Source organism: Drosophila simulans, chromosome X, assembly GCF_016746395.2.
Source record: "Drosophila simulans strain w501 chromosome X, Prin_Dsim_3.1, whole genome shotgun sequence".
Lineage (NCBI taxonomy): Eukaryota > Metazoa > Arthropoda > Insecta > Diptera > Drosophilidae > Drosophila > Drosophila simulans.
The window spans coordinates 16,407,518-16,432,030 of record NC_052525.2 but is presented as its reverse complement, the minus strand read 5'-3'; the positions used below and the strand labels follow the sequence as shown (position 1 = coordinate 16,432,030).

The 24,513-nt window shown below is 44.3% G+C and overlaps 3 protein-coding genes across 7 annotated transcripts in view; 2 read left to right on the top strand and 1 right to left on the bottom strand.

Moving 5' to 3' along the window:
• LOC6726213 (inactive dipeptidyl peptidase 10) overlaps positions 1 to 11,654 on the top strand; it is a 99,742-nt gene extending 88,088 nt beyond the window's left edge. For 3 of the 4 annotated variants that reach the window (XM_039297623.2, XM_039297624.2, XM_016172455.3), the window contains 8 exons: positions 4,368 to 4,581; positions 4,640 to 4,734; positions 4,803 to 4,888; positions 5,121 to 5,693; positions 5,793 to 6,959; positions 7,054 to 7,248; positions 7,305 to 7,465; positions 7,531 to 11,654. In XM_039297623.2, coding sequence (XP_039153557.1) covers positions 4,368 to 4,581; positions 4,640 to 4,734; positions 4,803 to 4,888; positions 5,121 to 5,693; positions 5,793 to 6,959; positions 7,054 to 7,248; positions 7,305 to 7,465; positions 7,531 to 7,877 — 2,838 coding nt within the window. In that variant the 3' untranslated portion in view covers positions 7,878 to 11,654. Of the gene's footprint in view, positions 1 to 151; positions 197 to 4,367; positions 4,582 to 4,639; positions 4,735 to 4,802; positions 4,889 to 5,120; positions 5,694 to 5,792; positions 6,960 to 7,053; positions 7,249 to 7,304; positions 7,466 to 7,530 lie in introns of those variants that run through there. The other variant, XM_039297625.2, reaches the window with a different exon arrangement.
• Positions 11,655 to 12,008: 354 nt separating this feature from the next.
• On the top strand, positions 12,009 to 24,400 carry LOC6726210 (E3 ubiquitin-protein ligase UBR1). 2 transcript variants are annotated; one of them, XM_016172458.3, is made up of 11 exons: positions 12,009 to 12,202; positions 13,007 to 13,231; positions 16,873 to 16,890; positions 17,320 to 17,654; positions 17,762 to 18,094; positions 18,159 to 18,846; positions 18,914 to 20,075; positions 20,136 to 20,247; positions 20,315 to 20,443; positions 20,521 to 21,919; positions 21,982 to 24,400. In XM_016172458.3, the coding sequence occupies exons 2-11, from the start codon at positions 13,054 to 13,056 to the stop codon at positions 23,109 to 23,111; spliced, it is 5,484 nt and encodes a 1,827-aa protein (XP_016039736.1). In that variant the 5' UTR covers positions 12,009 to 12,202; positions 13,007 to 13,053; the 3' UTR covers positions 23,112 to 24,400. The 2 variants fall into 2 exon arrangements, with proteins under 2 accessions (XP_016039736.1, XP_016039735.1); XM_016172457.3 differs by having other exon boundaries at positions 12,831 to 13,231.
• LOC27207864 lies at positions 13,509 to 15,946 on the bottom strand. Its single transcript, XM_016183508.3, has 2 exons — positions 14,871 to 15,946; positions 13,509 to 14,805 (listed from the first exon to the last, which is right to left on the bottom strand). The coding sequence occupies exons 1-2, from the start codon at positions 15,014 to 15,016 to the stop codon at positions 14,547 to 14,549; spliced, it is 405 nt and encodes a 134-aa protein (XP_016039737.1). The 5' UTR covers positions 15,017 to 15,946; the 3' UTR covers positions 13,509 to 14,546.
• Positions 24,401 to 24,513: the final 113 nt, after the last annotated feature.

The following is a 24,513-nucleotide window of genomic DNA, read 5'->3' as shown; positions in this document are numbered from 1 at the left end:
TTTTCTGTGCAATTTCTAATTAAAAGCCGACAGTTAGTTGAGCGCTGACAGCCGAAAAGTATGGATCAACACGCCTGTTCAAGGACTCAAGGATTCATTAGATTACTCGGTCGTGTTGCCTGTCCGCGAACATTTCGTGCGAACATTTCGTCCTTTGAGGAAGCACATGGCCCGGCAGGATACTTTGCATTTTGAAGTAAATATATAGATAAGTATTGCAAGCGGCTTTAAGTGAAATGCAAACAAAAGAGATTTTAATAAGTTATTCATCGTCGAAGAAGTAGAGGCAAACCAAGTACAACAACTTTAATAACTTGTGCGAGGGAAGTTAAGCAACAAAATCCCACTTAAGAGCTTAGAATATATGTATACCATGCTTTTCGGGGCTCTATCTAGCATTCAATCCTGCGGGGAATCCTTTGTTCCGTGGAAGGGCTTATAATGCATCCTTTGACTGCTGGCCACGAACTTGATCATATTTTATAAAGCTCTAACTTTTAATTTTAACAGTGCTATATTGCAAAATACGAATTTTAATCAAGTGCTTTAACCTTAATCGCTTCGGAGTGAAAAACTAAGGCACAAACTCAGTGGTTTGTAGCATACTTTTTAGGGCCCGTTCAATTTTCAATCCTGGCATGCCCATTGTTGCATAGAAGAGTTCATAATTTGATTCTCCCACTGGTGGCCACCAATCTTATCGCCGGGCAGCAGCTTGCCGTCGAATGCGGTGCAATCACAATTGTCGCCACATATTCGTCATTGTTTTTTTGGCCAGCCGCCGGAAATCCAATTAAGTACTTGACGACTTGCGGGCGGACAGCCCGGGCATTAAAAGCCCCATTTTCGGCGAAAATGCAGAAATTCCGAAATTCCTGCCCTTTTCTACGGGTTCAGTGGAGAATGTTTATGGTGGGCCATTAAATGCAGCTGCAAAAACCGCCACAATGTCTCACACATGAATTTTTGACCAGGCACATAAAACCCTTTTATGCAACACTAAAAAGTTTCATAATAGTTGCTCTTAAATATTTACAGAATCTTATCTCGATTACATACTCTACTCAGCTGTTGGAAATTTTTCAAAATATTTCTTGGCTCTAGAATTAAAGCTTTACACAAAAATTTACAATTTTCAAATGAAATGGTGTATTTATTTATCCATCAACAAATGTAAGATACTTTTCAACAAATTGATCAGCATTTAAAGTTGTTTTTTCACAGATACGTGTCTACTATTATTTTACATTGCATGCTTGTTTGTTTTTTTTTTCTGCATTCATGTAGAAATATTTGACTTCCGGGCATTTTTCGTCTATTTTTTGCTTTAATGGTTGCATTCGCATTTACTTCCTTCTCCACATCATTATCCTTTAGCACTTTTTCTGTTGTCATTCGAACATCCTTTGTGCTGGGTCATTATTTGCGATGGGAAAATAAAATGGTTAGACCAGGATGCTGGTTGAATATTTCCTCTTTTGGCAGTTTGTGGATTAATCCTGAAAGTGAGTTATCAACTGCAGGCCAAGTCGCAAAATGCAATCATGGCTAGCCAGGATACTGAATACGGACACGGATACGTGGAAAACAATCCTTTGTGGTCCGACCGCAAAGGCAAACACAAATACAAATACAAATACAAACACATACACCTACACCGGAACACACACACACATATACACACGGCAACGTGGAGGTAAAATCAACAATAACAAAGTATCCTCTGCTCAAGCATATGCACTTGTCAGTGGCATCTTCTCCAGAGTGGAAGCCCATAAAAGATGCATCCTAACCCAGTCCGGCCCACAGAAACCAACCCATCCGATCCGATCCGAACATGGCTTTGTCAGCTGTCGGCTTTGGTTGCCGTTTAATGGAGCAGGAAAAAAAACAAGCAAACAGAGTCCATTGAAAACGGCAAAAAGGTTTCTCTTTTTGCCACCATCACAAAGGCAAAAAAAATCCTTTAAGGCAGGCTGATAGTTTAAGTCCCATCAAAAGACGCCCAAGGCGAAATGCAATTAATTTGTTGCCTCAAAAACATGACTATTTAATATAAGAAATATATTTAAGAGTCTCACGGGCCTTCCGCATTATCCAATGCATTTTCTCGGCGCATTCTCTGGTTGGGCATGGAACAATCGAAAAACCAGTCGAGATGTAATCACAGAAAATTACGGGAAAGTACGCAAAGCCGCAACTCGAGTCCGGGGACAGGGAAACGGAATCCGACATCCTACATCCGGAATACGAAATGCAAATGCAGCTCTTGAATCGATAATACAGCGGATGAGGCGTACCCAGTCCCGCACTTTCCTCCAATGGGCATTTAATGAGCTGTGAACGCGTTCACAAAGCGCCTGCATTTGGCGTCCTGCCCAAGGACCAACAACAAAGAGTCGATGTGACGACAATGGGCCGGCAACAACTTCAGTCATTTGCACATAAATTATGCGTACTGTTGGCCACGTATACGCCCCGTGGGTCGTGGACTTGGGGTATATTAGCACGATTCTAGGATAAGCCAAAAACATTGGTTTAATTGGAAGTGAATACAGGCAGGCTAATAACACTTTGCATTCACTTAGACCTACCGACTTAGAATTGGTATTAAAATGTCTGCTATGGGCGAATTTTTCCAATTTAACAAACCGGCTTGAAGGACCATATGTCCTATATACCATATACCTATATTAGCTCTCAATGTTCTGCCCATTTTTCCTATGATGTTCCACACCAAAAAGCTACAGTTTCACTTCAATGGGTTGAATTCACACTTAAAACTCTTATGGCCAGGTATCCCCGCCAGTCGAGTGCCATTAAGAGGTCCTTCCATTTTCGGTCCACAGTGTGGACTCCACACCTATTGTTGGCACCGACAATTGTCACACCTTTTTACGGCCGGGCTCGCATTAATAGCTAATGAAGGAACATCAACGACCCGACCACATGGCACTGGCAATAAAAAGGCCGCAGGACGAAGGACAATTGGCCGCCATCAAATTGCCAGACAATTTGCTATTGTCTCTCCCTTTTTGTGGCCATAAATTGGTGCGGTTCCCGCTTTGTTCGAAAACTTTTGGCTGTTGTTTTTCCCGAGTTTTCTCTTTCCGCATCCTGTTCCGACTTTTCCGTAATTAATTTGCCAGTTTATGTCACGTTTGAACTGTTCGTGCTTCCGGAAAAACTTGTACACATGTAAATTTAAATTCGGCCCGTAGGCAACTCCACTTAATTGAAAATTGGCTTTATATTTGCCAAAGAGCTTGATTAATTGCAATAATTCTTTAGTCGCCGGTGGGTATGTAATAAAATTATCTATAATGTGGTTTATTAACTCGCCAGCTATTTAATATTTAATTAAATAGGTCAGGGATGTGTCTGTAGATATAATAAATAATTTAATTATGAAAAACTTTGATTTATGCATACCAAATGAAAATAACTAAAGCGAATGCACGAGGCCATGAAAGTGCAGCGATCTCTCGACTTGGGCAAACTTTCTCCTTGGCCAACCGAATTTGTTTGGCATTCTGCAGCCGGAGCAACTAATTTCAATTAGCACTTTTGCCCTCACATGCCAGCCGGGAAATCCCCTTTTCTGCTTTCATTCACCACTTGCCATTCGCCATTCGCCATTTACCATACCAGCCAGCATTTTCCATTTCCACACTCACACAGCCAAGTGCATATCAATTTTTAATTCAATTTCTGCACAAGCAGTGCCATTGATTGCGAGTGTAAGCCACTTCGGGGACTACGACTACTTCCAGGGAAAATGGAAATCGAAATGAAAATCAAAATGAAAATGAATGGGTACAGCAACCGAAACCAAGACCAAAAACCAAAAATACAACCAAGTCCAAATGCACAGCTCCGAGTCCTGCGATAAGAAATCCGAGTCCTGGCTAAATGAAAATCGACGGGGGGGCGGGGTGTAATGTGGGCGTGGCCTAAAACTGGGGCGGCACTTCTGACCACACATGCAAAATGCATTAAAATTGTTTAGCACTTTCGCATGGTCACTTGTGGTAAAAGGGTGTGGAAATTGAACGAAAAACATTCATTAGGGCGTGTGTATATTCAATACACAAAATTCGGATATAAAATTTGATAAATACCCAAACTATTCCTAACCTTCGTTCTTATGCCATTAGTTTAATTAAATCGAAAACAAGGCGCAGTCTCATGCAATTAACCAATTAAGGGGAAATTGGGAAATATTGAATGCGAAAAAGGAAGTATTTACAAGTCATGATGAAATAAAAACCCTTGACCCTCTGATATATTATATAACAGCGTTTTATACTGAACATTTTTGATTTAAAATCTATACTAAAACCGCACTTCGTTTCGCAATTTTCCAGGAACTGGTGGCCATTTCTCCGGAGCGCCGCAACTGGCGTGGCATCTTCATCGCCCTGCTGGTCATCGCTGCCGTTTTTAGCCTGATCATATTCTCGATCTTCCTGCTGTCGCCGGAGGATGAGGGTCTACGGATCCGTGGTCGCCGGATGCTGCCCAGCGACATCCTGGGCAGGAGCCTCCAGTGGAAGCCGTTCAACGGCACCTGGAGCAATGGTAAGTCCTGCCATCCATGTTGCAAGTCCTTCGTAGTGAGTCCAAGTCCTTTTTGTAGGTCGTGAGCTCATTTATCGCGATCCAACGGGCGGCCTATCCATTCTCAATATGGCCGATCTTACCACACGCATCCTAATGACCAATTCAACATTCGTAAGTTCTTCAAAAATTAACTAATACACTATTCAGTTGTTAGCAATGAATGCATTCACATATTTCAGCGCCAATTGAATGCGGAATCATTTTTAGTCGCACCTGACCAAAAATACGTACTACTGCAGTCGGATTCAAATGCCGAGGGCTCCAGGTGGGTTATCTGATGGACTTTAATCTAGAATTCATACTAAAATGTTGTATTTAGTTAAATATTTCAACTAAAATTAGTTGAACCCATCTCCGCTGCTTCCTAAAATGTGAATATCATTTTTATTGTAGCTCAATTCGCATTCACACTTCTCACTTTTTATTTCTGCTTAATTCTTAACAATAAACAATTTTAAACAATTTTTTTTGCATATATTCCACTTTTTTCCGAACAGACATCACGTATACGAGGTGCAGACGGCCAACACATTTCCGTTGGGTCCAACGGAGAACATAGCCGAGGCGCCACGCCTCCAGCACGTGGTGTGGGCGCCAGCGAATCCGCCGCCACCGCTTGGAGCACCACCACCCAGTGGCGCAAGTGGTGCAAATGGTGCCAGCGGCGCCAGCACCACGACAATGGCCCCTTTGCCCAGTGGCAGCATAATCCTAAACAGCCTGGCTGGGGCTGCCAATGGACCAGCATCAGCCGGAGCCTCCGGCTCCTCCGCAACAAATCCGAATGGCAAGGCCGGCGGTTACACTTTGAACCAGGCCATCGCCTTTGTCCACCACAACGACATCTACTACAAGCCCAAGGTGCAGGGCGAACTTGTGTGCCGGATAACGCAGACGGGTTCGGGTTCGCTGGAAGGCGAATCCACAGGGGTGGTGTTCAACGGGGTGCCCGATTGGATGTACGAGAATGTGCCGGAGCTGGAGAGCCGCCGGAGCAGCATGGAGTTCTCGCCGGACGGACTCTTTTTGGCCTTCCTCAGCTACAATGACAGCGAGGTCAGCGAGTACAAGTGAGTGGAAGTTCCTTGGCATTGCTCACACTTTTCTGCACTTAAAGATTCATTTCATGACAAAAGCAATAATTGCAATTTCTTTTGTAATTTCCGCAGATACACTTGGATGGGTGATGATATCAAATACCCGGCGGTGATGAGCCAACGCTATCCCAAGACGGGTTCCCGCAATCCGAATGTCACGGTCAACGTGGTGAATCTCTCGGTGATCAAGTACATCTTTCCCACGCAGATCAAGCTGCCGAGTGAGCTCTCCAATGGTAGCTACGTGGGCGGCTTGACCTGGGCCTCGTCCACTGACCTGTCGGTGACGGTGACCAACCGCGAGCAGACCAAGGCCACCACGGTGCTGTGCAGAGCTCCACACTTCCATTGCCAGGCGGTGCACACGGAGGTGACCATCAACGATGGCTGGGTTCTGCCATCGGAACGGCCCATCTTCTCGGTGCGGAACCAGGGCCACAGTCGACTGGGAAAACTGGTCCAGAATGCGGAGGAGATCCAGGCGGAGAGTCAGAATGTGAATGTGACGGATGGCCAAACGCACACGACACACGAGATCAGCAATGGTGGCTATCTGCTAAAGCGTCTGCCGGTTCGAGATGGCGAACACGGTCACTACCGCCACGTGGTCTTCATATCCTCGCTGGACCGACGCCCCGTGCCGCTGACCATGGGTCGGTTCGAGGTCACCGAGATCGTCGGTTGGGATGAGCCGCATGAGATCGTCTACTTCATGGCTGCGCCGGAGAAGAGACCTGGCGAACGGCATTTGTACAAGATTAACCTGAAGCTCAATGTCACCGAATCGAATCGGACGTACATCACCTCCACATCGCCCACCTGTCTCACCTGCGACAACACGGAGTCCACGTACCGGCTCCACCGGGCCAGAATCTCGCAGCGAGGCGATCGATGGGAGGATATTGTGGCTCGCCTGGAGCCCGACGATTGCCTCTACGATATACCCAAGAATTGCCTGTTCAATCGGGTGCAGTTCAGCCAGGACTACAGCTACTATGTGCAGGAGTGCCTGGGTCCGGAGGCACCCAGTGTCTACCTGGTGGAGACGGCCAGCAATGACAAGATTTATGTGCTGAACGCCGGCGATGTCCTGCGTCACCGACTCTCCCAACTCGCCATTCCGCAATCGCGCACCTTCAGCGTGGAGATCCGGCACGGATTCCACGCCCAGGTGCGTCTCTTCCTGCCACCCGGAATGCGAGAGGAGGAGGACGTAGCCTTTCCACTGGTGCTCCACGTGTAAGTTACTATTCTTTCTTCAGCTAGGACAGTTAAAAGTTATTTGATTTTAAATCATTTCTTAAAACTAATGATTTCTGTTTTGAAACCACAGCGATGCCTCGCCGGGATCACAGTTGGTAACAGAGCGCTTCCACGTGGACTGGAACTGGTATTTGGCCAGCCAGAGGAGTTTTATTGTGGCCCAGATCGACGGGCGTGGCAGTGGCTTCCAGGGCGAATTGCTCCGCACCCAGGTGCACGGAAAACTGGGCACCGTCGAGGTGGAGGATCAACTAGGAGTCCTAACGTAAGGGAATCCCCACACACAGTATATATAACAATCTAATATATTTCACTTTACAGGTACCTGCGGGACAACCTGAAGTTCATCGATCCGCTGAGGATTTGCGCCTTTGGCTGGGGCTACGGTGGCTACGCCTCCTCCATGATGCTCATCGACGACTCGCAGCAGGTGCTCCAGTGCGCGGTGGCGATCAATCCCATTGTCAACTTTGGATTCCACTGTGAGTGGCACTAAGCTTTAAAGACCATTTAATGCAGCCCAACTGATGTGTATTCCTTCCTGCAGATTCCTTCTTCACGGAGCGCTACATCCCACTGAAGGGCGACTATCTGCGTGCCCTCCAGGAGGCGGATCTCACGATGAAGGCGGGCAACATCAAGGGCCGCAACCTGATGCTAATGCACGGCACGGCGGACACGCTGGTCCACCAGGAGCACACGCTGATGTTGGTGCGGGCGCTCGTGGAGCAGCAGGTGAAGTTCCGGCACCAGGTGTATCCCGACGAGGATCACGCCATCGCCAGGTCGCTGAGCCACGTCTACAAGACGATGGAATGGTACTTCGATGAGTGCTTCGGCCCCGTCGACGACAACGAGTGGGACCCCACGGGTCTGTTCGTGTTCAAGCAATAATTAAGACCCCCCTACGATCCTTACGACGAGGATCCGCTGGCCAATCAGCTCAGCGACATCGACATCGGGCCCGCCACCGATGCGCATCCGGATGCGGATGCCGCCGGCGATTCCGCCGGCAGCAATCTGTCCACCCTGCTGACCGCCACGACGACGAGCGCCTCGCTGTCGGCGCTCGACGAACTGGACAACCGGCTGCAGGCCCTGGACCTGATCACCTCCTCCACGGCCACCACCCTCAGCAAGGTCGCCGGCAAGCTGTGCAACTACAGCAGCAAGCGCCGACTCCACCAGTCGGAGGCCGTGCTCGCCCAGAAGTCGCGTATCCTCCAGCACTAGGGGATTCACCCAAGGGGTGTCCTCCTCCGTGTGTCAAGCGTGTGTTTCCCGGGCGGGCAGATCTATCCTCATTTCACTTTCGACTTCAGTTTGCGAAAAGTTTATACATCTTGATGCTGTTTACAAGTCAAGAGCACGCTCTAAATAATGTTGATCATTTTCAATTAATTCTATTTTAATTTTAATATAAAAGATTTGAATTTGTGGCAGGCTTTACAAGATGTCTTTCTTAATTTCCTATAAAACCAACAACTTAACATTTCCAATCCCTCAATTAACATAGCGTCAGTTTTAACATTTCCTACTTGAAGTTGGCTGCGATAACATAGTAAGCACATGCTTACTTATTTTACATATTTACATGCTTTTTTATACTTACATTTATTATTATTTTCTAAAACCTGCAATTTCTCTATCACTTATTTAAAGAATTATACAAAATCGATATAAATATTCAAGTCCGCTGATTGCTGGCGAAAGTGAAAATGGGGATAAAGTATTCAATTGCAGGTCTTCTTAAAGTTAAACCTAATTAATTTAATTTTGCTAAATTACCACGTGCAAACTTAGCTTCCGCAAATTTGTAACGAATGTGAAAACGAGGAAAGGTCATTTTGTGTGAAAGTGTGGATTCTCCAAAGGCATTAATGGGTACAATTCTTTGGCAAAGTAGACTAGATTTTGAAAACCTTTTATTTTTTGGGAGAAAATATTACAAGTTTTGTCACTTTTGAAATTTATAAAAATCTAAATGGCATTCATGGTTTTCCAAATTTAAATATTTCTTCAAAATGATTTGTCATTTTTATAATACGAGCTAGGATCAAAATATTTTGAATAGGTATAAATTATTACATTATTATTATTATGCAATTTAGTTTAGTTTAGCTTAGGTTTTTTTATAGCTCGAACTTGTAGATCGTGTTTTTTCCCTAGAATAAAATTGAAAAGGTTAATTCAGAGACGAGCCATCAAATGTCGAGAACTAGTCACCAAAGTCGGCCAACTCGACTATATATCTGTATATTTCGGTTGATATGATTTCGCCGGCGAGAATCGAGTGTGAATGCGAATCGAGAAAACAGAGTAATTAGAAACAAAACCAAAGCAAGGTGATTCATTTATGCGACTGATTATTAACATATGTGTATTAAATAATTAACCAAACTGACGGAGCGAGGGGGGTGACGATGGTGTAACGGGCCGGCGAGATGTCGATGTCCTTGACGTAAGGATACAAATGTAGGGGACTTACATTTACCTAATTGCAAATGGCGCACCGAATGCAGCGCGATATGTGTGTGTCATGGTGCATGTAATTCGTTTAGACCTCATTGTTGTTTCTTTACGTGTTCGTTTCGATGTGTATAAACATATAGTTATAATTGACTGAACGTTATTTTTTTTGTATATATTAACGATTAAATTTTAAATGAGATGTGAAAGCGAGATTGAGCGCGCTAATCGAATTCGAAACTTATTGAAACAATTACACAAGTCATGTCCAAATGAAAGATGGTGGAAATATCTTTTAAATAGCCAACAAGTGTTTGTGAGTAGTCATGAAGAATCGGAGAGGAGAATTGAACGCTTAATGCCCCATTGAATGTTTGTGATAGTCGAGAGTAGGCGACTATAAAATACCCTGTACTCCATAGATACTCATCCCGATCCCGATCGTGATCGCGAATGCGATTCTTCTCTCCCGACTTTCGGTGTGCAAAAGCTTTAATCTTCATATCCATTCGACGTTCAATGCTGTGGATACAGGGTATTTCCAGCTGTCTAGCATCCAAAACAGATCTAATTTTTAATCTAAATATATATGGAGAGTGGATGGAGCGGAGATTGTGCCACACTAAAGACAAGTCCCAGGCTTGCAAAGCCCCCTATGTATATCGATCGCATTGGATCAGGACACATATGTTTTATACATATGTATATATGTACATATGTGGGGGGAATTGGTGTGCTTTAGCGAGAACTAAACCAAGAAATAAACAAGTGGCGAAACAATTTTTTTTAGATTTTTTTACCATTAACATTAAACGGAAGGAGGAAGTCGCGAGTTCCATATTTGAAATGGGATGTACTTGTCAAAAGCCTAGGTGTTAAATGTTGCGTCAATAAGCGAAACCGAAATTGAAATTGAAATTTTATTGTAGCGGGGCCGACGAGAGGCCCCCGACTTCCGGAATCCAACTATAACTAAGAAATCCAGATAAAACAATATAGTCAAGCTTTAAATGTTGTACACGATGGGGGGTCGCAGCCACTTGAAACCCAAGTTAACTAAACCAAAAGAAGAGAATGCCCAAAAACAGACCCGAGAATAAATAAATGTTAAACTTAACTAAACGATAAATGCATATTTATAAATGTTTAAAACAACAATTCTATAATAAACTAAAGGAAAACTATATATGTAATTGTGCTAAGGCAGAATTTAATGTATTCCAAGCTACCAAAGCGACAAAAAGCCATTAACTACGTGGAACCAAACAATGTAAACGCAAAGCTAACAACAAATACAAACTGCAACATACAACTCATTTCCCTAAAGTACAAAGGAAACGATGGAAAACCCACATATATGGGCATGCTCCGTTAATCGAATTCGTAAGAATTTTACAATTTCGATTTGAAATTATTTTTTTTATATTCAATTAGATCTTATTTTCAAAAGGGGAAAAATAGTTTACTTATTCCACATCACCACAAGATCATTCTGTTACTTAGGTATTTTATAAAATATGTATTTCTGACCCCACCTTAAAATTTGACAAACAAAATTTTGCGGTCGGTAACAAAAAGATTCGATTTGGCAAGGGAAGAACTCCATATTGTTGGTGAAACGAATCAGGCGAATTATATAAAGGAGGGCCAAAAGTGTTGTTTGTAAATAATGATATTTAATTTAATTAATTAAATGGTCAAAGTGGAGTAAAAACGTAATTGCGAATATTGGAATTGAAACAGTGGCAAATTTGGCCGCTCTATTGTCTGGAAACAGCTTAAACACTGTTACTGTTTACAAATCATTTCGATAGCAACAATTTTGCGAAAACCGGAGCAGCTAATAACGAAATCGAACGATTTTTCTCAAATCGAAATCGAAACTAAGTTACGATTACCGGAGCATGCCTGATTATTCAGTTGAGCACAGAAACCACACCATCTAACACAAAAAAGACCAAAACTGGACAGTATTGAACGAAGTGATTTGGTTTCAAGACAACATCTCAGCATAAAGTATTCAAGCCGAAATCGAACAGAATCCAAATAGATATAGCGAAAAAACGAACAAAACTATGTATTTCCAACAAACAGACACAAGTATACCAACAAAGCGATCCAAAGCAACTAAAAACCAAAAAAGCGAAACAATAAAGACATTTTTGTGTGTATGTAAGATTAAATAGAAAAATCTGGTTTTGATATTGTGTTTTTTTTTTGCATTCGGGGCTTTAAAATTAATCTGGGTCTTTAATTGAATATGTCTCTTTCAGCTATATTTGGTATTTTCACCACATCAATTTGCCTAAAATGTATTATTGCTATATTAATTTCTAAACGGAAATAAAGCGTGTACATTAGGCAAACAATTTTCAATCATATTTAGTTTTATGTTGGCAAATGGAAAACGATTTGTATTACCATATACAAATTTAGTTAAAATCGATTTTATTGGCGCCAATTGGATTTCTTATCGATACTCGCGATTCATGAGCAACCTCGTAGTGTGTACTCGCTATCACCGCTCGCATGCTATCGATGATAGCACGACCAGATATCGACGTACCGCATTGCCCGATAGGCGCAGACACAAAACGCCTGCTTTTATCGATGACAGTCTTGTTTTTTTGCGTTTAGGTTACGAAATTGGCAGACGAATACTCGTTGTGCCAGTTGAAATAAGTAGATTTAACTAACAACACAGGTCTAAATTGCTCGTGAACGCCACGAGCCAAACAAAAACGAAATAGGTACGTGCAAAAGGTTGGGAAAAGAAGAAAACGAAAGCGAAACGCAGTAGAGTGAATTTAAGTTGGTGTGCGTGTTCGTGTGTGTGATTGTCAGAAAGTGAAAAATTAAGAAAAAGAGAAGCTATTTTTTTAAGGTGCTAAGCGCACGTAAAGGCAACCAAAAGGAAAATTGTAGATAATAAACGATTATTATAAAAATATAATAAAACCAAAAATAGTGCCCGTGGCCGTGCATGTGTGTGCGTGTGTTTAAAGTTACTGTTTCTCGCGTTTTGCCATGCGCTCTGTCTCTCTTTTTTTCTGCCTTTGCTTGCTGTCAAAAAATTAAATCCAAAAAAAATCACAACTGGCTGATACAAAGGAAAAAGTGCAAAGCAACAGCTGCCATTCGTAAATATGTACATTTTTCCTCGATTGAATTGTCAGCCTTTGTAAAATTCGGAACTGTTGTCAAAATATGAGTCGTTTATTAACAAGTAACAAGTAAGTGTGTGCTCCAAAACAAGAAACGAAAATTTTTCTACGACAAGAGAGCGAGAGCGAGGGCGAGAGCGCAACTCAAAATTTTTTTTGTCCCGCATCCTAATTAAATCCCGTTTTTTTTTGCTTTTCGCAAAAAACTCATAAGACAACCAATGCAACAAGAACAACAACATCAGCAACAACAACAACTACTGTCACAGGAATAGCAAGGACACACGGACGATAGAGAAAGGAAGAAAAATAGAGAGCGAGACGCCCCCAACGCAAACACACACATCCTCAGCCCCGCTGCAATTATTTTGTTTTTCTCATCCCCACCAGGAAAGAGAAAAAGAGAGGAGCCAGAGCCAGTGCGAGCGAAGGCAACGATGGATCGCTACGACATGGAGGACGTCGTTGTGGCGCCCCCTGCCGAGTGCAGCTCGCCGCTTAAGGAGTGGCGCCTCAAGCGCCAGGCGGGCACACTAGACCGCTCCGATATCATCGAGTTCTTAAAGCGCGAGTCGCCCAAATATTTTGATTACCAGACTAGCGCTACGGTTAAAGGTGAGTCGAGATGACAATGCATATAATCCTTGATTGTATGAATCTGCAGGAAGGGTTAAAAGATCTAATAACTAGTTTAATTGCGCTCGGCAAACAGCTTGTTTCTTGTATATGACACCATAAATCAAAACTCAAAATTATGCAGACAGAGCTATTAATGATGCATACATATATAGGCCTTGATCAATCCAATAGAAAAGAGTTCAATCGGATCGTTTCAATTCCAATAAGATAAGATTAATTTCAAAAAGATAGTTTTCTCTTTCGACCAAAAGGCTGGTATAACGGTAACTACCATAATGCCAAATCGATGCGGCGTCAAAAGTTGACCGAATCCCATTAAAAACTCTCGCTCTTGAATTATCATTATTCGTCGTGCGTTTTAATGCTATTTTTGTTCTGCTTTCGTCTTTTGTTTATTGCCATTGAGCAGTTGCACGCTTTTGTTGACTTTGCTGCTGTTCTCACGTTTCGTCTATTTCCCATTTCCGCGAATTTGTTTTTCCTCGGCGGCATGCCTTGCTGCGCCAAGTTTTCCTTTCAATTGGCCAGTTTCAAGTTTGCCAGTTCAAAAATCGCCACCTTCTCTGTTTTCTACCTGTCTCGCCTTCTATGCACACTCATCGTACACTGTGAGAAATCTTCTGTTCGAATTTTTGAAACTAATACAATTCAGGCTCTTTTTCAAATGGGAATGTTTTAATTGCTATTACATCTCCTAGCATTAATCAATAGGAAAATACTTGTATATTCAAGTACAAAATGCAAAATGACATTTTTTGTGACAATCATTTTTGCCCAGTGTTTGCAAGTTGATCCAACAATGGCTCAAGCCTGGTCAGGCAACAAATGAATTAAGTAAACAAACTCGTTTTGAACTTAATATCGCCAGAAGTGAACATTATCCGAATCAAATACGCGACTTTTGAATGAAACAAATTGGGAGAATCTAGATTCCTAGGAAGACACCTAAAGCGTCTCAAATTTGCGATGACTTTCTGTTTATAAAATATTGATTTAATAGGAGATGGGGAAATGAAACGAGAGGAGTTGCAACTATCTGTTTGTATGCCAAGGATGAAAATATACAATACAAAACTATATTGTTACTTATGACCAATTTGTTAAACAAATAGCAGGTAATGGAAATCATTTCCAGTGTAGCTTCTTCAAGAGTGCTCCTCATTTTCCCGGCTCCATTGAGTAATCCGTTCTTGGCATAGCGAATGTTTTTGCCAAATAACTCCAACAATGTTTACTTTCCGCCTTTGCTAATCGGGTTCTTACCCCTTCTCATGGCTCTTATCGTTCCTTATCAGCTGCTAAGCATATGGAGGGCATGGCTACCGATGTTGTTGCGTTGCCATGGCCATATACCATACCATACCATACCCCCTGTATATACATAGTTGCGTTCCGCTGATATTTGCCTGCTGTCTAATTGGCCGTAGACTACTACACTCGAATCCCGATGCACAATGACGAAAGCCAACAGATACGGATGAGGTGGACAGCCGGATTCCGCAGAGAACGGAGACGAATCCGCAGACTTCGCTGCTTGCCTGCCTGCCGGACTGATAAGCCAGAGAGTTAAATATAAAATGTACAGAAATATGTATTCGGAGGCAGTTTATTCAACCTGCGTTTATCTGGTCCAGGTGCACATCCGCGGAGGTCTTCGCGGCCGCCTGACGTGTCCAGTTTTTGCCGATTTTCGCTGTTTATACATATCTCTGGCTGGTTCGCCTCTATAGAGGCTGTTCTGGCCTCACAGTGCGAAGACATTTGTCTCAATGGAAGTGATTCAAACTTGGAACACTCATGTATTATTACTAGTTAAAATGTTGTCCAAATCGCTTGCACATTCTGCGAATTTAGTCTTTCTTTCTTATCTTTGTTGGATATCCACCACTCATCCTAGGCGCACACTCAATGTCTTGTTTCTTTTTCCGCTTTCGCTCTCGTTTCATTGTGCAAAAACAGCAAACAGCTGACACATTTTTGGGCATGAATATATATTATATTTTACAAAAGGTGTGGGTGTAGGTGTCCGTATTTATCGAGATTTATATGCCCTCGATCGCCCACCTACCCTTGCAGAAATCAGAAATGCTCTTTGTAACGATCGTTTAAATTTTGTTTCCTCTTTGGATTGAGAAATGTGCAGTACAGTGGCTGCCATAATTAATTTCCATGCTAAGGGCGAATCATCTTGAATAAAGGCCAAGATTTATTGGTTCAAAAAAATGCACAATTCATTGGAAGCTGTAATTACGTGTGATGTTTGCATTGCAATCAAGTTTAATATCGTTTAAATTATGCATATATTTTCGATTCAGTCACCTTTTGATGACGTCTTGTTAGGAGTTTAATTGAGTACTACTTTTTGTATTTCCCTTTGTAATTATTGTTTAAATAATAATTAGACCTCGGATGTTTATATCATGCTGTTACATACTTCATATTTGATTTCTTTTTGTGATCGTGCCTGCGGAATTGAGTGTGCTGCTCCTGAACAATCCGCTGTGATTCAGGAACCGATGAGGTGGCCTCTTCTCCGGCATTCTTCCTCCTGGCATAGTATAGAGGCATTTCTGTATAGTGCATTTCAGTTCAGTTCAGTTCGATTCGATTTCGGTTTCTTTCTTTTATTTTCCGCTCCAGGCGCCTTCTTTGTTCCAGTCTATTACGCCTCAGTAAACTGACGCACACGCAGTTTTAAATGCATTTCTATATAGGCAGCCATGTTACCTGGAGATATAGCTGAAGATTATTTAAAGGAAGTACACTGCTAGTTCTCTTCAATTTGTATTTATTGTATGTGCATTGCATTGTAGATATGTACATATGCGTAAATATATTTCATTTTTCACTGATAGCCCTACGTTAGATGCGTTGATAATATAGATTATATTGAAAGCTTATCGCTCTCTTTTCAATATTGTATTTTTTTTCGATTCTGCGCTGCAGAGTTTTCACATCGTTTGCGGCGACCTTGAACTGCATTTGTTGTAAACTGCTGGCTTTTATATTTGTATTTGTATTTGCATTTGAATTTGATTTTGATTTTATTTGGTTTCTCTGGTTGCGAAAACTCGTTTAGCCCGAAGGTTTCTCTTGTCTGCGACTGTGGTTCTCTTTTGCGGTCACCCAGGCCCAATAATATAGCCGCGATCATGATCACGATCATGTTCATTATCCACATGCGGTGCGGTCCGACCTGTTCTAATCATTTTAACGATACTCCATCGCCATTGCATTACTCACGGCATCGAAAGGCAATAAAGCCAGAAGATGACAGTTTGCTAACCCATGAGTCAGCACGTTTATTTATAACCTGTAATTCTAATGTCTTCGAGCCGTCTCTAATTGTATTTAACCAAAAGATACTGGGCCAACTGAAAAACAGTTGTTTTTTTAGCCATCAGTAAAGATATAATTTTATAAAAGTATCGGACGTACTTAATTAAATTCTATTTGTGAATATACATATTTGTTTTCCAACATGAATTTAGGCTTTGCTTACTAAACTAGATAAATAAGGATCATAAGACAAGGTCCATGCAGTTCATGAAACATGTTTATAGTCCTTGATCCAATCAAGATATGTTACTAACATTGACCAATTGATTTCTTTTCAGATACCAATGTGATTACTCGTGAGTACACAACAATTATTAAGTTTCAGAAATGACTTGTTAGGTGGACACTAGAATCCTGATTGAGCAGCCACAACAGACACTATTTCACCGATCCGCATAAGCTCGCACTAAGCGTAACCCCTCATCCTCCCCCACCCATTCCCCATTCATCAATTAAATCCAATCCATCCAATCCAATACTATTTCAACTTTGAGGGCTGTTTTGTGGGTGTAGTCACCACGAGCATTGTTGAGGCCAAGGGCCTACGAACACGAAGAAGGCGATCATGGAGACAGAAGAGCCTGATTTGCGGCTCTAGTAGGTCTGGAGCGAATAAGTGTGACCCGACCAAACCCCACCTAGTCTCTTACTATACACCGCATTGCGCAACTCAGTGAGCCCACTTTGATTCGATTAAGACTAATGAAGCGTGTTATCTCTTCCAGTGAAGTGTATGTTTAAGGAGTCGCTGGCAAAGGAGGAGATCATCGATGTCGTTGTGGAGTTTATGCTGGGCGACAATCCTTCCTCCGCACTGGAGAAGCTCCGACTGGAGGGCAACACGGCCACCGTCTGTGGCAAGGTCTTTAAGAACGGGGAGCCCACCTACAGCTGCCGCGAGTGCGGCGTTGATCCCACCTGCGTGCTTTGCGTCAACTGTTTCAAGCGCTCGGCGCATCGCTTCCACAAGTACAAGATGTCCACATCCGGCGGCGGCGGCTGCTGTGACTGCGGAGACGACGAGGCCTGGAAGAAGGATCAGTACTGCGAACTGCATCTGGTCAGTAGCTTGCAAAGCAAGGCTATAGTTCATAGTTCACTTTAATTAAAACCAAGAAAACTAAGCAACTAATAATCCGAATTTTTCTTATACATTCATCTGTGCAGGCAAATCGCAAGAATCCGCTGGAGAGCAAGATCCTGACCGATGCAGTACTGGAGCGTGTTGAGATCTGCTTTGGGGCAATCCTCGCCTTCTGCGTGAGTTATCTTGAAATCGAGCCAAACGCCAGTCTACAGTGCCTGGATGGAAACGTGGAAGGCGGCCAAGTGGACGGAGCACAGTACTGCACTGTGCTCTACAATGATGAGTCGCACACGTTCGACCAGGTCATCCAGACGCTGACCAAAATTGCCAAGTGTCGGCCAAAGGACGCCATGGAAATCGTGGCGGCGATTGATCGCGAGGGACGAGCAGTGGTCAAATGCGATACATTTGAGGTGGGCTAAGAGACATAACTTATCCGCAGAAGCATTATTTATTTATCACGGTATCATTTTTCAGGAGTGCAACAAACTGAAGGTATCCATCGAGAACCAAATGATTCTGCCGACCTCCCTGCTGTCGACGGCGCGCAACAACCAGTCGCTCAGGACATCGGTACTGCACGTCGGGGCCGTGGCCTGCCAGCAGTTTGCCCTGCAGCTGCTCGGCTGGTTCCAGGAGTTCCTGGTGCGACACTACCTCTTCCGTAAGACGTTCTCCGAGTTGGTGCAGCGCAAGCAGGAGACATTCTGCATTCGCCACATCCTCGAGTACGACGTGAAGCTGTGGAAGACTGCGCGTACCTGCTGGCACCGCCTCCTGATCTCTGGCATGCTTATGGAGTATGACAACAAGATGATCCTAGCCCAGGAGTTTTCGCGACGCTACGCCACTATTGTGGAGGACTTTATCAGTGATGATCATGATCACGCCTTTTCGATTGTGTCGCTCAGCGTCCAGCTGTTCACGGTGCCCAGCATTGCCCATCATCTGATCGCTCATGAGGGCATCTTTGACAAGCTGCTGCACACGTTCTACCACGTTGCCATCGAGAAGTTCATCCGTAACAAGACGCTGCACTTTAGCAAGAACATCGCCAGCCTCACCTTCTTCAAGCGGGCCAACTACATCCTCTACGATCTGCGATACCTGCTCAGCCTAAAGCCGGATGTGCTGAGCAATGATCTACGGAACGGTTTCCTAGAAGGTAGGCACCGGCAACATGTTAAATTTGTAAGCCATTTAAGATAATTTACCCCATTTGTAACCCACAGGATGCCGAGCTTTGATGCGCGTTCTAAACGTGATGCAGGGCATGGAGTCGATGACCAGACAGACGGGCCAACATATGGACTACGAGCCAGAGTGGGAGTGCGCCTTCAACCTGCACATCAAGCTGGCCACGACCATCTCGCAGGTGATTGATTGGGCGTCCGGCGATGTGAAGCTGCTGCGTAAGCTCTACAAGATGACAATGCGGGCGCTGGTGAGCAACAGTTTTATTGTGGGTGGCGAGAAGGTCATGCAGCCGAAAAAAGTGGCTGGCCATGTAGCCAACTGTCTAGTTTACGACATATCAGTGCAGCCGGTGTCCATCCACTTGCCTTTGTCGCGTTTCTTCGCCGGAATCTATCTGCACTTGGGTGCCCACGATTTAACCTACGACGGGCTGCAGACGGAAACAGAAGCGTTGAGCATCAAGCTAACGCCCAGGGAGATTATAGAACCGGTTTTGTGCACCCAAGCAATGATCGCCCAGGTGGGCGCAGGACTATGGCGCCGCAATGGTTACACACTGCTGCACCAGCTCTACTTCTACCGAAATGTGCGTTGCCGCGTGGAGATGCTGGACAGGGACATAGCCTGCCTGCAGATAGGCGCCTCCCTAATGGAGAGCAACGAGTTCCTGATCCATGTGTTGAATAGGTTCAACACAATCCCCTGGTTACAGGAAAACTACTGGTCCATATTGTCGGGTAATGAAATGAACGATGACATCATTCGAGAGGCATCAATCTTTGACGAGTTCCTGGAACTGCTGATCGTGATCATTGGAGAACGTTGGATGCCTGGCGTTTCGATGGTGACCGAAGAGGATCGCCTGCGCAAGGAGATCATCCAGCTGTTGTGTATCAAACCCTACTCACACTCGGAGTTGAGTCGCGCCTTGCCAGATGGCAATAGCGGAAATAGCGACAACGTTTTCGAGGAAGTTATCAACACGGTGGCCGTGTTCAAGAAACCCGTTGGAGCCGACAGCAAGGGGGTGTACGAACTAAAGGAGCATTTGCTTGAGGAGTTCAACATGTACTTCTATCACTACACCAAAGAGGACAAGTCCAAGGCCGAGGAACTGCAACGGGAGCGCCGAAAGGCCAAGAAGCAGCTTGTCTGCTGCCCGCCACCAATGTTGCCAAAACTAACACCAGCCTTCACGTGAGTCTAAAGTGAATATGTCTTAATCCATACAATCTCTAATCTACTAATCTCTTCTAGATCCATGGCCAACATCCTGCAGTGCCCTGTGTTCCTTAACATCTGCGTGTTGATTATGGAAAGGGCTTTAAATACTTATAGTCGCTCCTTTACCGAATCCCATCTTCAAAAGGTATTTGTATTACATTTTACAGAAGTTTCAATTCTTCTAAAATTGCCATTCGTTTATTTCCCTACAGGTCCTTCACCTGCTGGGTTATGCCATTCAGGAGGAGCTTAGCGAGAACTATCCCTTCTTGAGCTTCTACGAGCGTTCCCAGGAGTACGGAATTCTGGAGAAGTTGGAAGAGCTCGCCCGCTGCCCGAGGGTGAGTCTAATCCCTAAAAGTTAAAAGTTCCACTAGCTAAATCAATTTGTATTATTTATTACCTATTACCCGGCCAGTTGGAGGCTCATTACGACTTTGTGCTGTGGACCATCGAGCGTTTCAAGCAGCTGCAGGCAAAGCAGGCTCCCAGTGATGGTGGAGCAGGACCCAGTTGCTCTCAGCAAAAAACCGGGGAGAAACTGTCACTCAGCGCCGAGGAGCAGGCGCGTGAGGAGAGGGAGAATCGTGCTCGTCTAGCAGCCGAGCGTCGAGCCCACATAATGGCCCAGATGCAGAAAGCCCAGAAGTCGTTCATAAGCAGCAATGCAGAAATGTTTGCGGACACCGAAAACGAAACGCGCAAAGAGTCAGCATCCACGGGTCCAATGGATTGGGAGGATATACCCTCCGAGGAGGAACAGGGAGCAGTGGGCCTTGAGTCGAACGTAGCCTGCTTGGGACCGCACCGCAAGATTTATCATGGCAGCGATGATACCTTCAAATGCATCCTATGCTTCGAGAACTGTGCCATCAGCCGTGGGGGCCGGCAATTGGTTAGCTCTGCCTTTGTCCAAACCTCACGTGTGATCTTCACTACGCCCAATTTGCGTAATAGTAAGAGCGCACTGCACATCAGTTGCTGCGGCCATGTGATGCACTACAGCTGCTGGCTGGAGTACTTCAGCAATGAGGAGTTCAAGGAGCTGCGTCGTCCGCACCGCAATCGTGCGGCCCTAGCCCAGACCGCGAACGTGGAGTTCCAATGTCCGTATTGCCGAACCCTAAGTAACACTATAGTACCGGTAACCGAAACGCTGCCCGCTTTTTCGGCGCCTCCTTCACCGAACGAAAGCTATTTACCATTGGACAGTTTCGTGGAGATGATGAGCACACTGGCCATCGAACTGGGTCACATGAAGGACCACGAATTGACAACACTTCCAAGTGTGTCCCACATTTTGCGGTTGTCTGGCGTGGTCGGTGGCATGGCTCAATACGAGCGGAGCGTGCAGCTCATCAAGAATCCTCCTAGGTTGCATGGTGACTACATGGAAGGGATAGAATTCCTTAAAAAAGCCCTGCTAAATACCATGAAGGTTCAGCACTCACATCTAAAGGTCCAACTAGGCATCGAAAATATCGAGATTGTAGCCATACTGTGGGATAGCTGCAGCTACACGCTGCAGGCCCTGGAGATCTATTTGTACGCGGTCGAGAAGCCATTGAAGGCCGAGCTGTCAATGCGCCACCAGAGCTGTGCCAGGAACTTGGTGAGGGCTTGCTCACGCAGCTCCGCCTTGGAATGGGAAAATGATGTTCCATTGCTTGCGTCGATGCGTACCCAGGCGGAGTTCTCCTCTAGACTGCTGGATACAATCTTTAATCATAGTGACACCAGTGTGCTCGTATGGGACTGCTTCCGCGTGCTGGTGCCGTTCCAGTTTGCAGTGCTCAATCTGATGGTACCCGAGATGGGTAAGTGTGAAAATCATTCATTAACCAATTGTAATTGACCAGATTGTTTCATAATTGTTCAGGATTTAAAACAATCATACCCAGCGGCAGCATGTTCGACTTTTACATCATGCAGACTATGTTCCTGGCCCAGCTCACCAAGGCGGTCCTCTGCTTTGACGTGAATAAGGAGAAGGCCAAACGAGCGGAGAAGACGCCCAATCCTGAACTTACACAATTGGATTACGTAGAGCAGCTACCATCAAGAATTCGGGACAACATGATCGACTTTTATCGCCGCTACAATATCCCAGCTAGAGTGCTGCAGAAGACGCAACAGAAAAAGCTGGAGGAGGAAGAATCGGAAGAGAATCAGGGTCATGTGCAGACAGTGGTGATACCCTGTGAATCGCATGATTTGGCCCTTCTTCTCGAGTACGTGCAGCGACAGATGAGCTCATTCCTGCGCTGCTCCTGTCTCTTCTATCGCTTTCTCACCGATGTGGATTTCCCAGACACGTTTCCCACAGATCAACCGGATCGCTTTGATCTGATGTGCCAGTACTTGGGTCTGGACCCCATGCTGGGTGTCTACTTTGATATGGAGACGGTATACGCCACCATGATGCACTCGTTTGCCTCGCATCCTCACATTGACCTTGAAGTGGAACAGCGTTGCCAGCCTGACGAACGAGGGGCGACGGACCTTCAGGTGGAGCCTTGCCTGCGCCCGCTGCCACGCTTGAAGGTACTGTGTGATGACTTCAGCGATTTGATCAACAGCGTCTCGGACATCTTCTGTCCGAACAACGAGCGCGAGGAGATGAAGACGCCAACGATGTGTCTGATATGCGGCTTAATCCTGTGTGGTCAGTCGTACTGCTGCCAGCCAGAGCTGGGCAGCATGCACTCGGTGGGCGCGTGCACTCATCACGCTCTCGCTTGTGGCGCCGAAGTGGGCATCTTTCTGCGGATTCGCGACTGCCAGGTGGTGTACCTGGGCCGCGGCAAGGGGTGCTTCGTCCCGCCGCCATATTTGGACGAGTACGGCGAGACGGATATGGGCCTGAGGCGCGGCAATCCGCTGAGACTGTCCGAGGCGGCTTACAGAAAGATCTACCTGCAGTGGCTGGGACATGGGCTGCACGGGGAGATCGCCCGTCTGAACGACAACGCCAATGTGGCGGCGGCGGCGCAGTGGCATCACATGTAGTCCTCCGCAGGCACCGAGAAGGAAGCAGGGGACAGGCAGCAAAATGGAAATGGCGGCAGTCTATGTGATTATTACATACTAACATTAGGAGAGCCTATTTTTACGTCTAAGCATTTTACTACTTATCCGTTTTGGAGAAGCGCTCACTCATCCAGCGAGCCAACCAGGCACCCAGCCAGCACCCCCATCCCACACAGTCAACGACACCAGCCACGAACACGCCATCACCACACAATCCTGTCCAGCGGCCCCCAAGCGGGAACTGTAACCATTGGTTGATTTTTTTTCTTATTAATTAATATTAATTGATAACAATATTCTTATTACTTTTTTGAGCTATCGTTAGTAAACTTGTTGATAGTTTGAGCGGCCCAGTGCCCTCCTCTAGTTACATATATGTATGTGTATACATATATGCATATGTATATATATATATATATAATCAAATGCTAAAAAATATAACAACTAGGTTAGATTTTTGCCAGCACTTCGAATGTTGTCGCGCAGCAACTAAAGAAGAAAATTACTTTAAAATAAAGGAAAAATAAGTATTTCCTGCTCTCTCCACTCTCTCTCGCTCGTGCTCATGCAGCCCCACTCGATGTATATATAGTCCCGAACTTTGAGTGCCGATCCTAACCAGGTTGAGATTTTTTTTTTTGGCGTTTGTTGAGTTTTTCGTTTAGTTAGTGTAAAAATATTGATACCGATTAAGAGTACGTCCAAAATTCGTAGTCGCGCCTCATCCCCCCCTTCCATAACTAACCCACCTCCCTCCACCCCCTCAAACAACACACCTCACACACCACTCCATCCGCCCACCAACCGCCTACGCACACACTGAAGCATACACCCTCTCTTTCAGAGCCCTGTTTGATATCCATCTCACTCTAACCCGAGGAACACGATAATATTAGTCAAACCATGTTTACTTGATCAATATACTTAACACCCTATACGACTATATATTTACATAATAACGCGTATATATATATGAATATATATATTATATATATTTTATATATATATATTATATATATTTTATATATATATATAATATATATATATATATATATATACATATATATATATATATATTATAGAAACATAACACGCATATTTCTTTTTATGTATTGTACAACAAACAAATAAATCGACTATGTAAGTGAAATTCAAGCAAAACAAAAACTAATGTTCTCGAAAAACATAAATCGTAAGGAAATGGATAATGAAACAGAAGCAAAACAAGAAACAACAGAAATAAATGCAACATTTTAGTGATATTCAAATGTGCTTGCGTTTTTAATGGGTGGTTTTCCAAATGTACGGTCTAAATGTTGTCGGAATGATATTTCGTCTTAAAGATTTTAGAATTTTTGAGATATGAAAGCTGCGATTGTTT

Excerpts from the sequence above, each read along its gene's own strand:
- LOC27207864 (XM_016183508.3), bottom strand. The coding sequence starts at position 15,016 with ATGTCTTCGCACTGTGAGGCCAGAACAGCCTCTATAGAGGCGAACCAG. Across the intron at positions 14,806-14,870 it reads CCTGGACCAGATAAACGCAG|TCCGGCAGGCAGGCAAGCAG; the intron begins GTTGAATAAACT and ends CTGGCTTATCAG.
- LOC6726210 (XM_016172458.3), top strand. The coding sequence starts at position 13,054 with ATGGATCGCTACGACATGGAGGACGTCGTTGTGGCGCCCCCTGCCGAG. Across the intron at positions 20,248-20,314 it reads CCGAATCCCATCTTCAAAAG|GTCCTTCACCTGCTGGGTTA; the intron begins GTATTTGTATTA and ends ATTTCCCTACAG. Across the intron at positions 20,444-20,520 it reads AGCTCGCCCGCTGCCCGAGG|TTGGAGGCTCATTACGACTT; the intron begins GTGAGTCTAATC and ends TTACCCGGCCAG.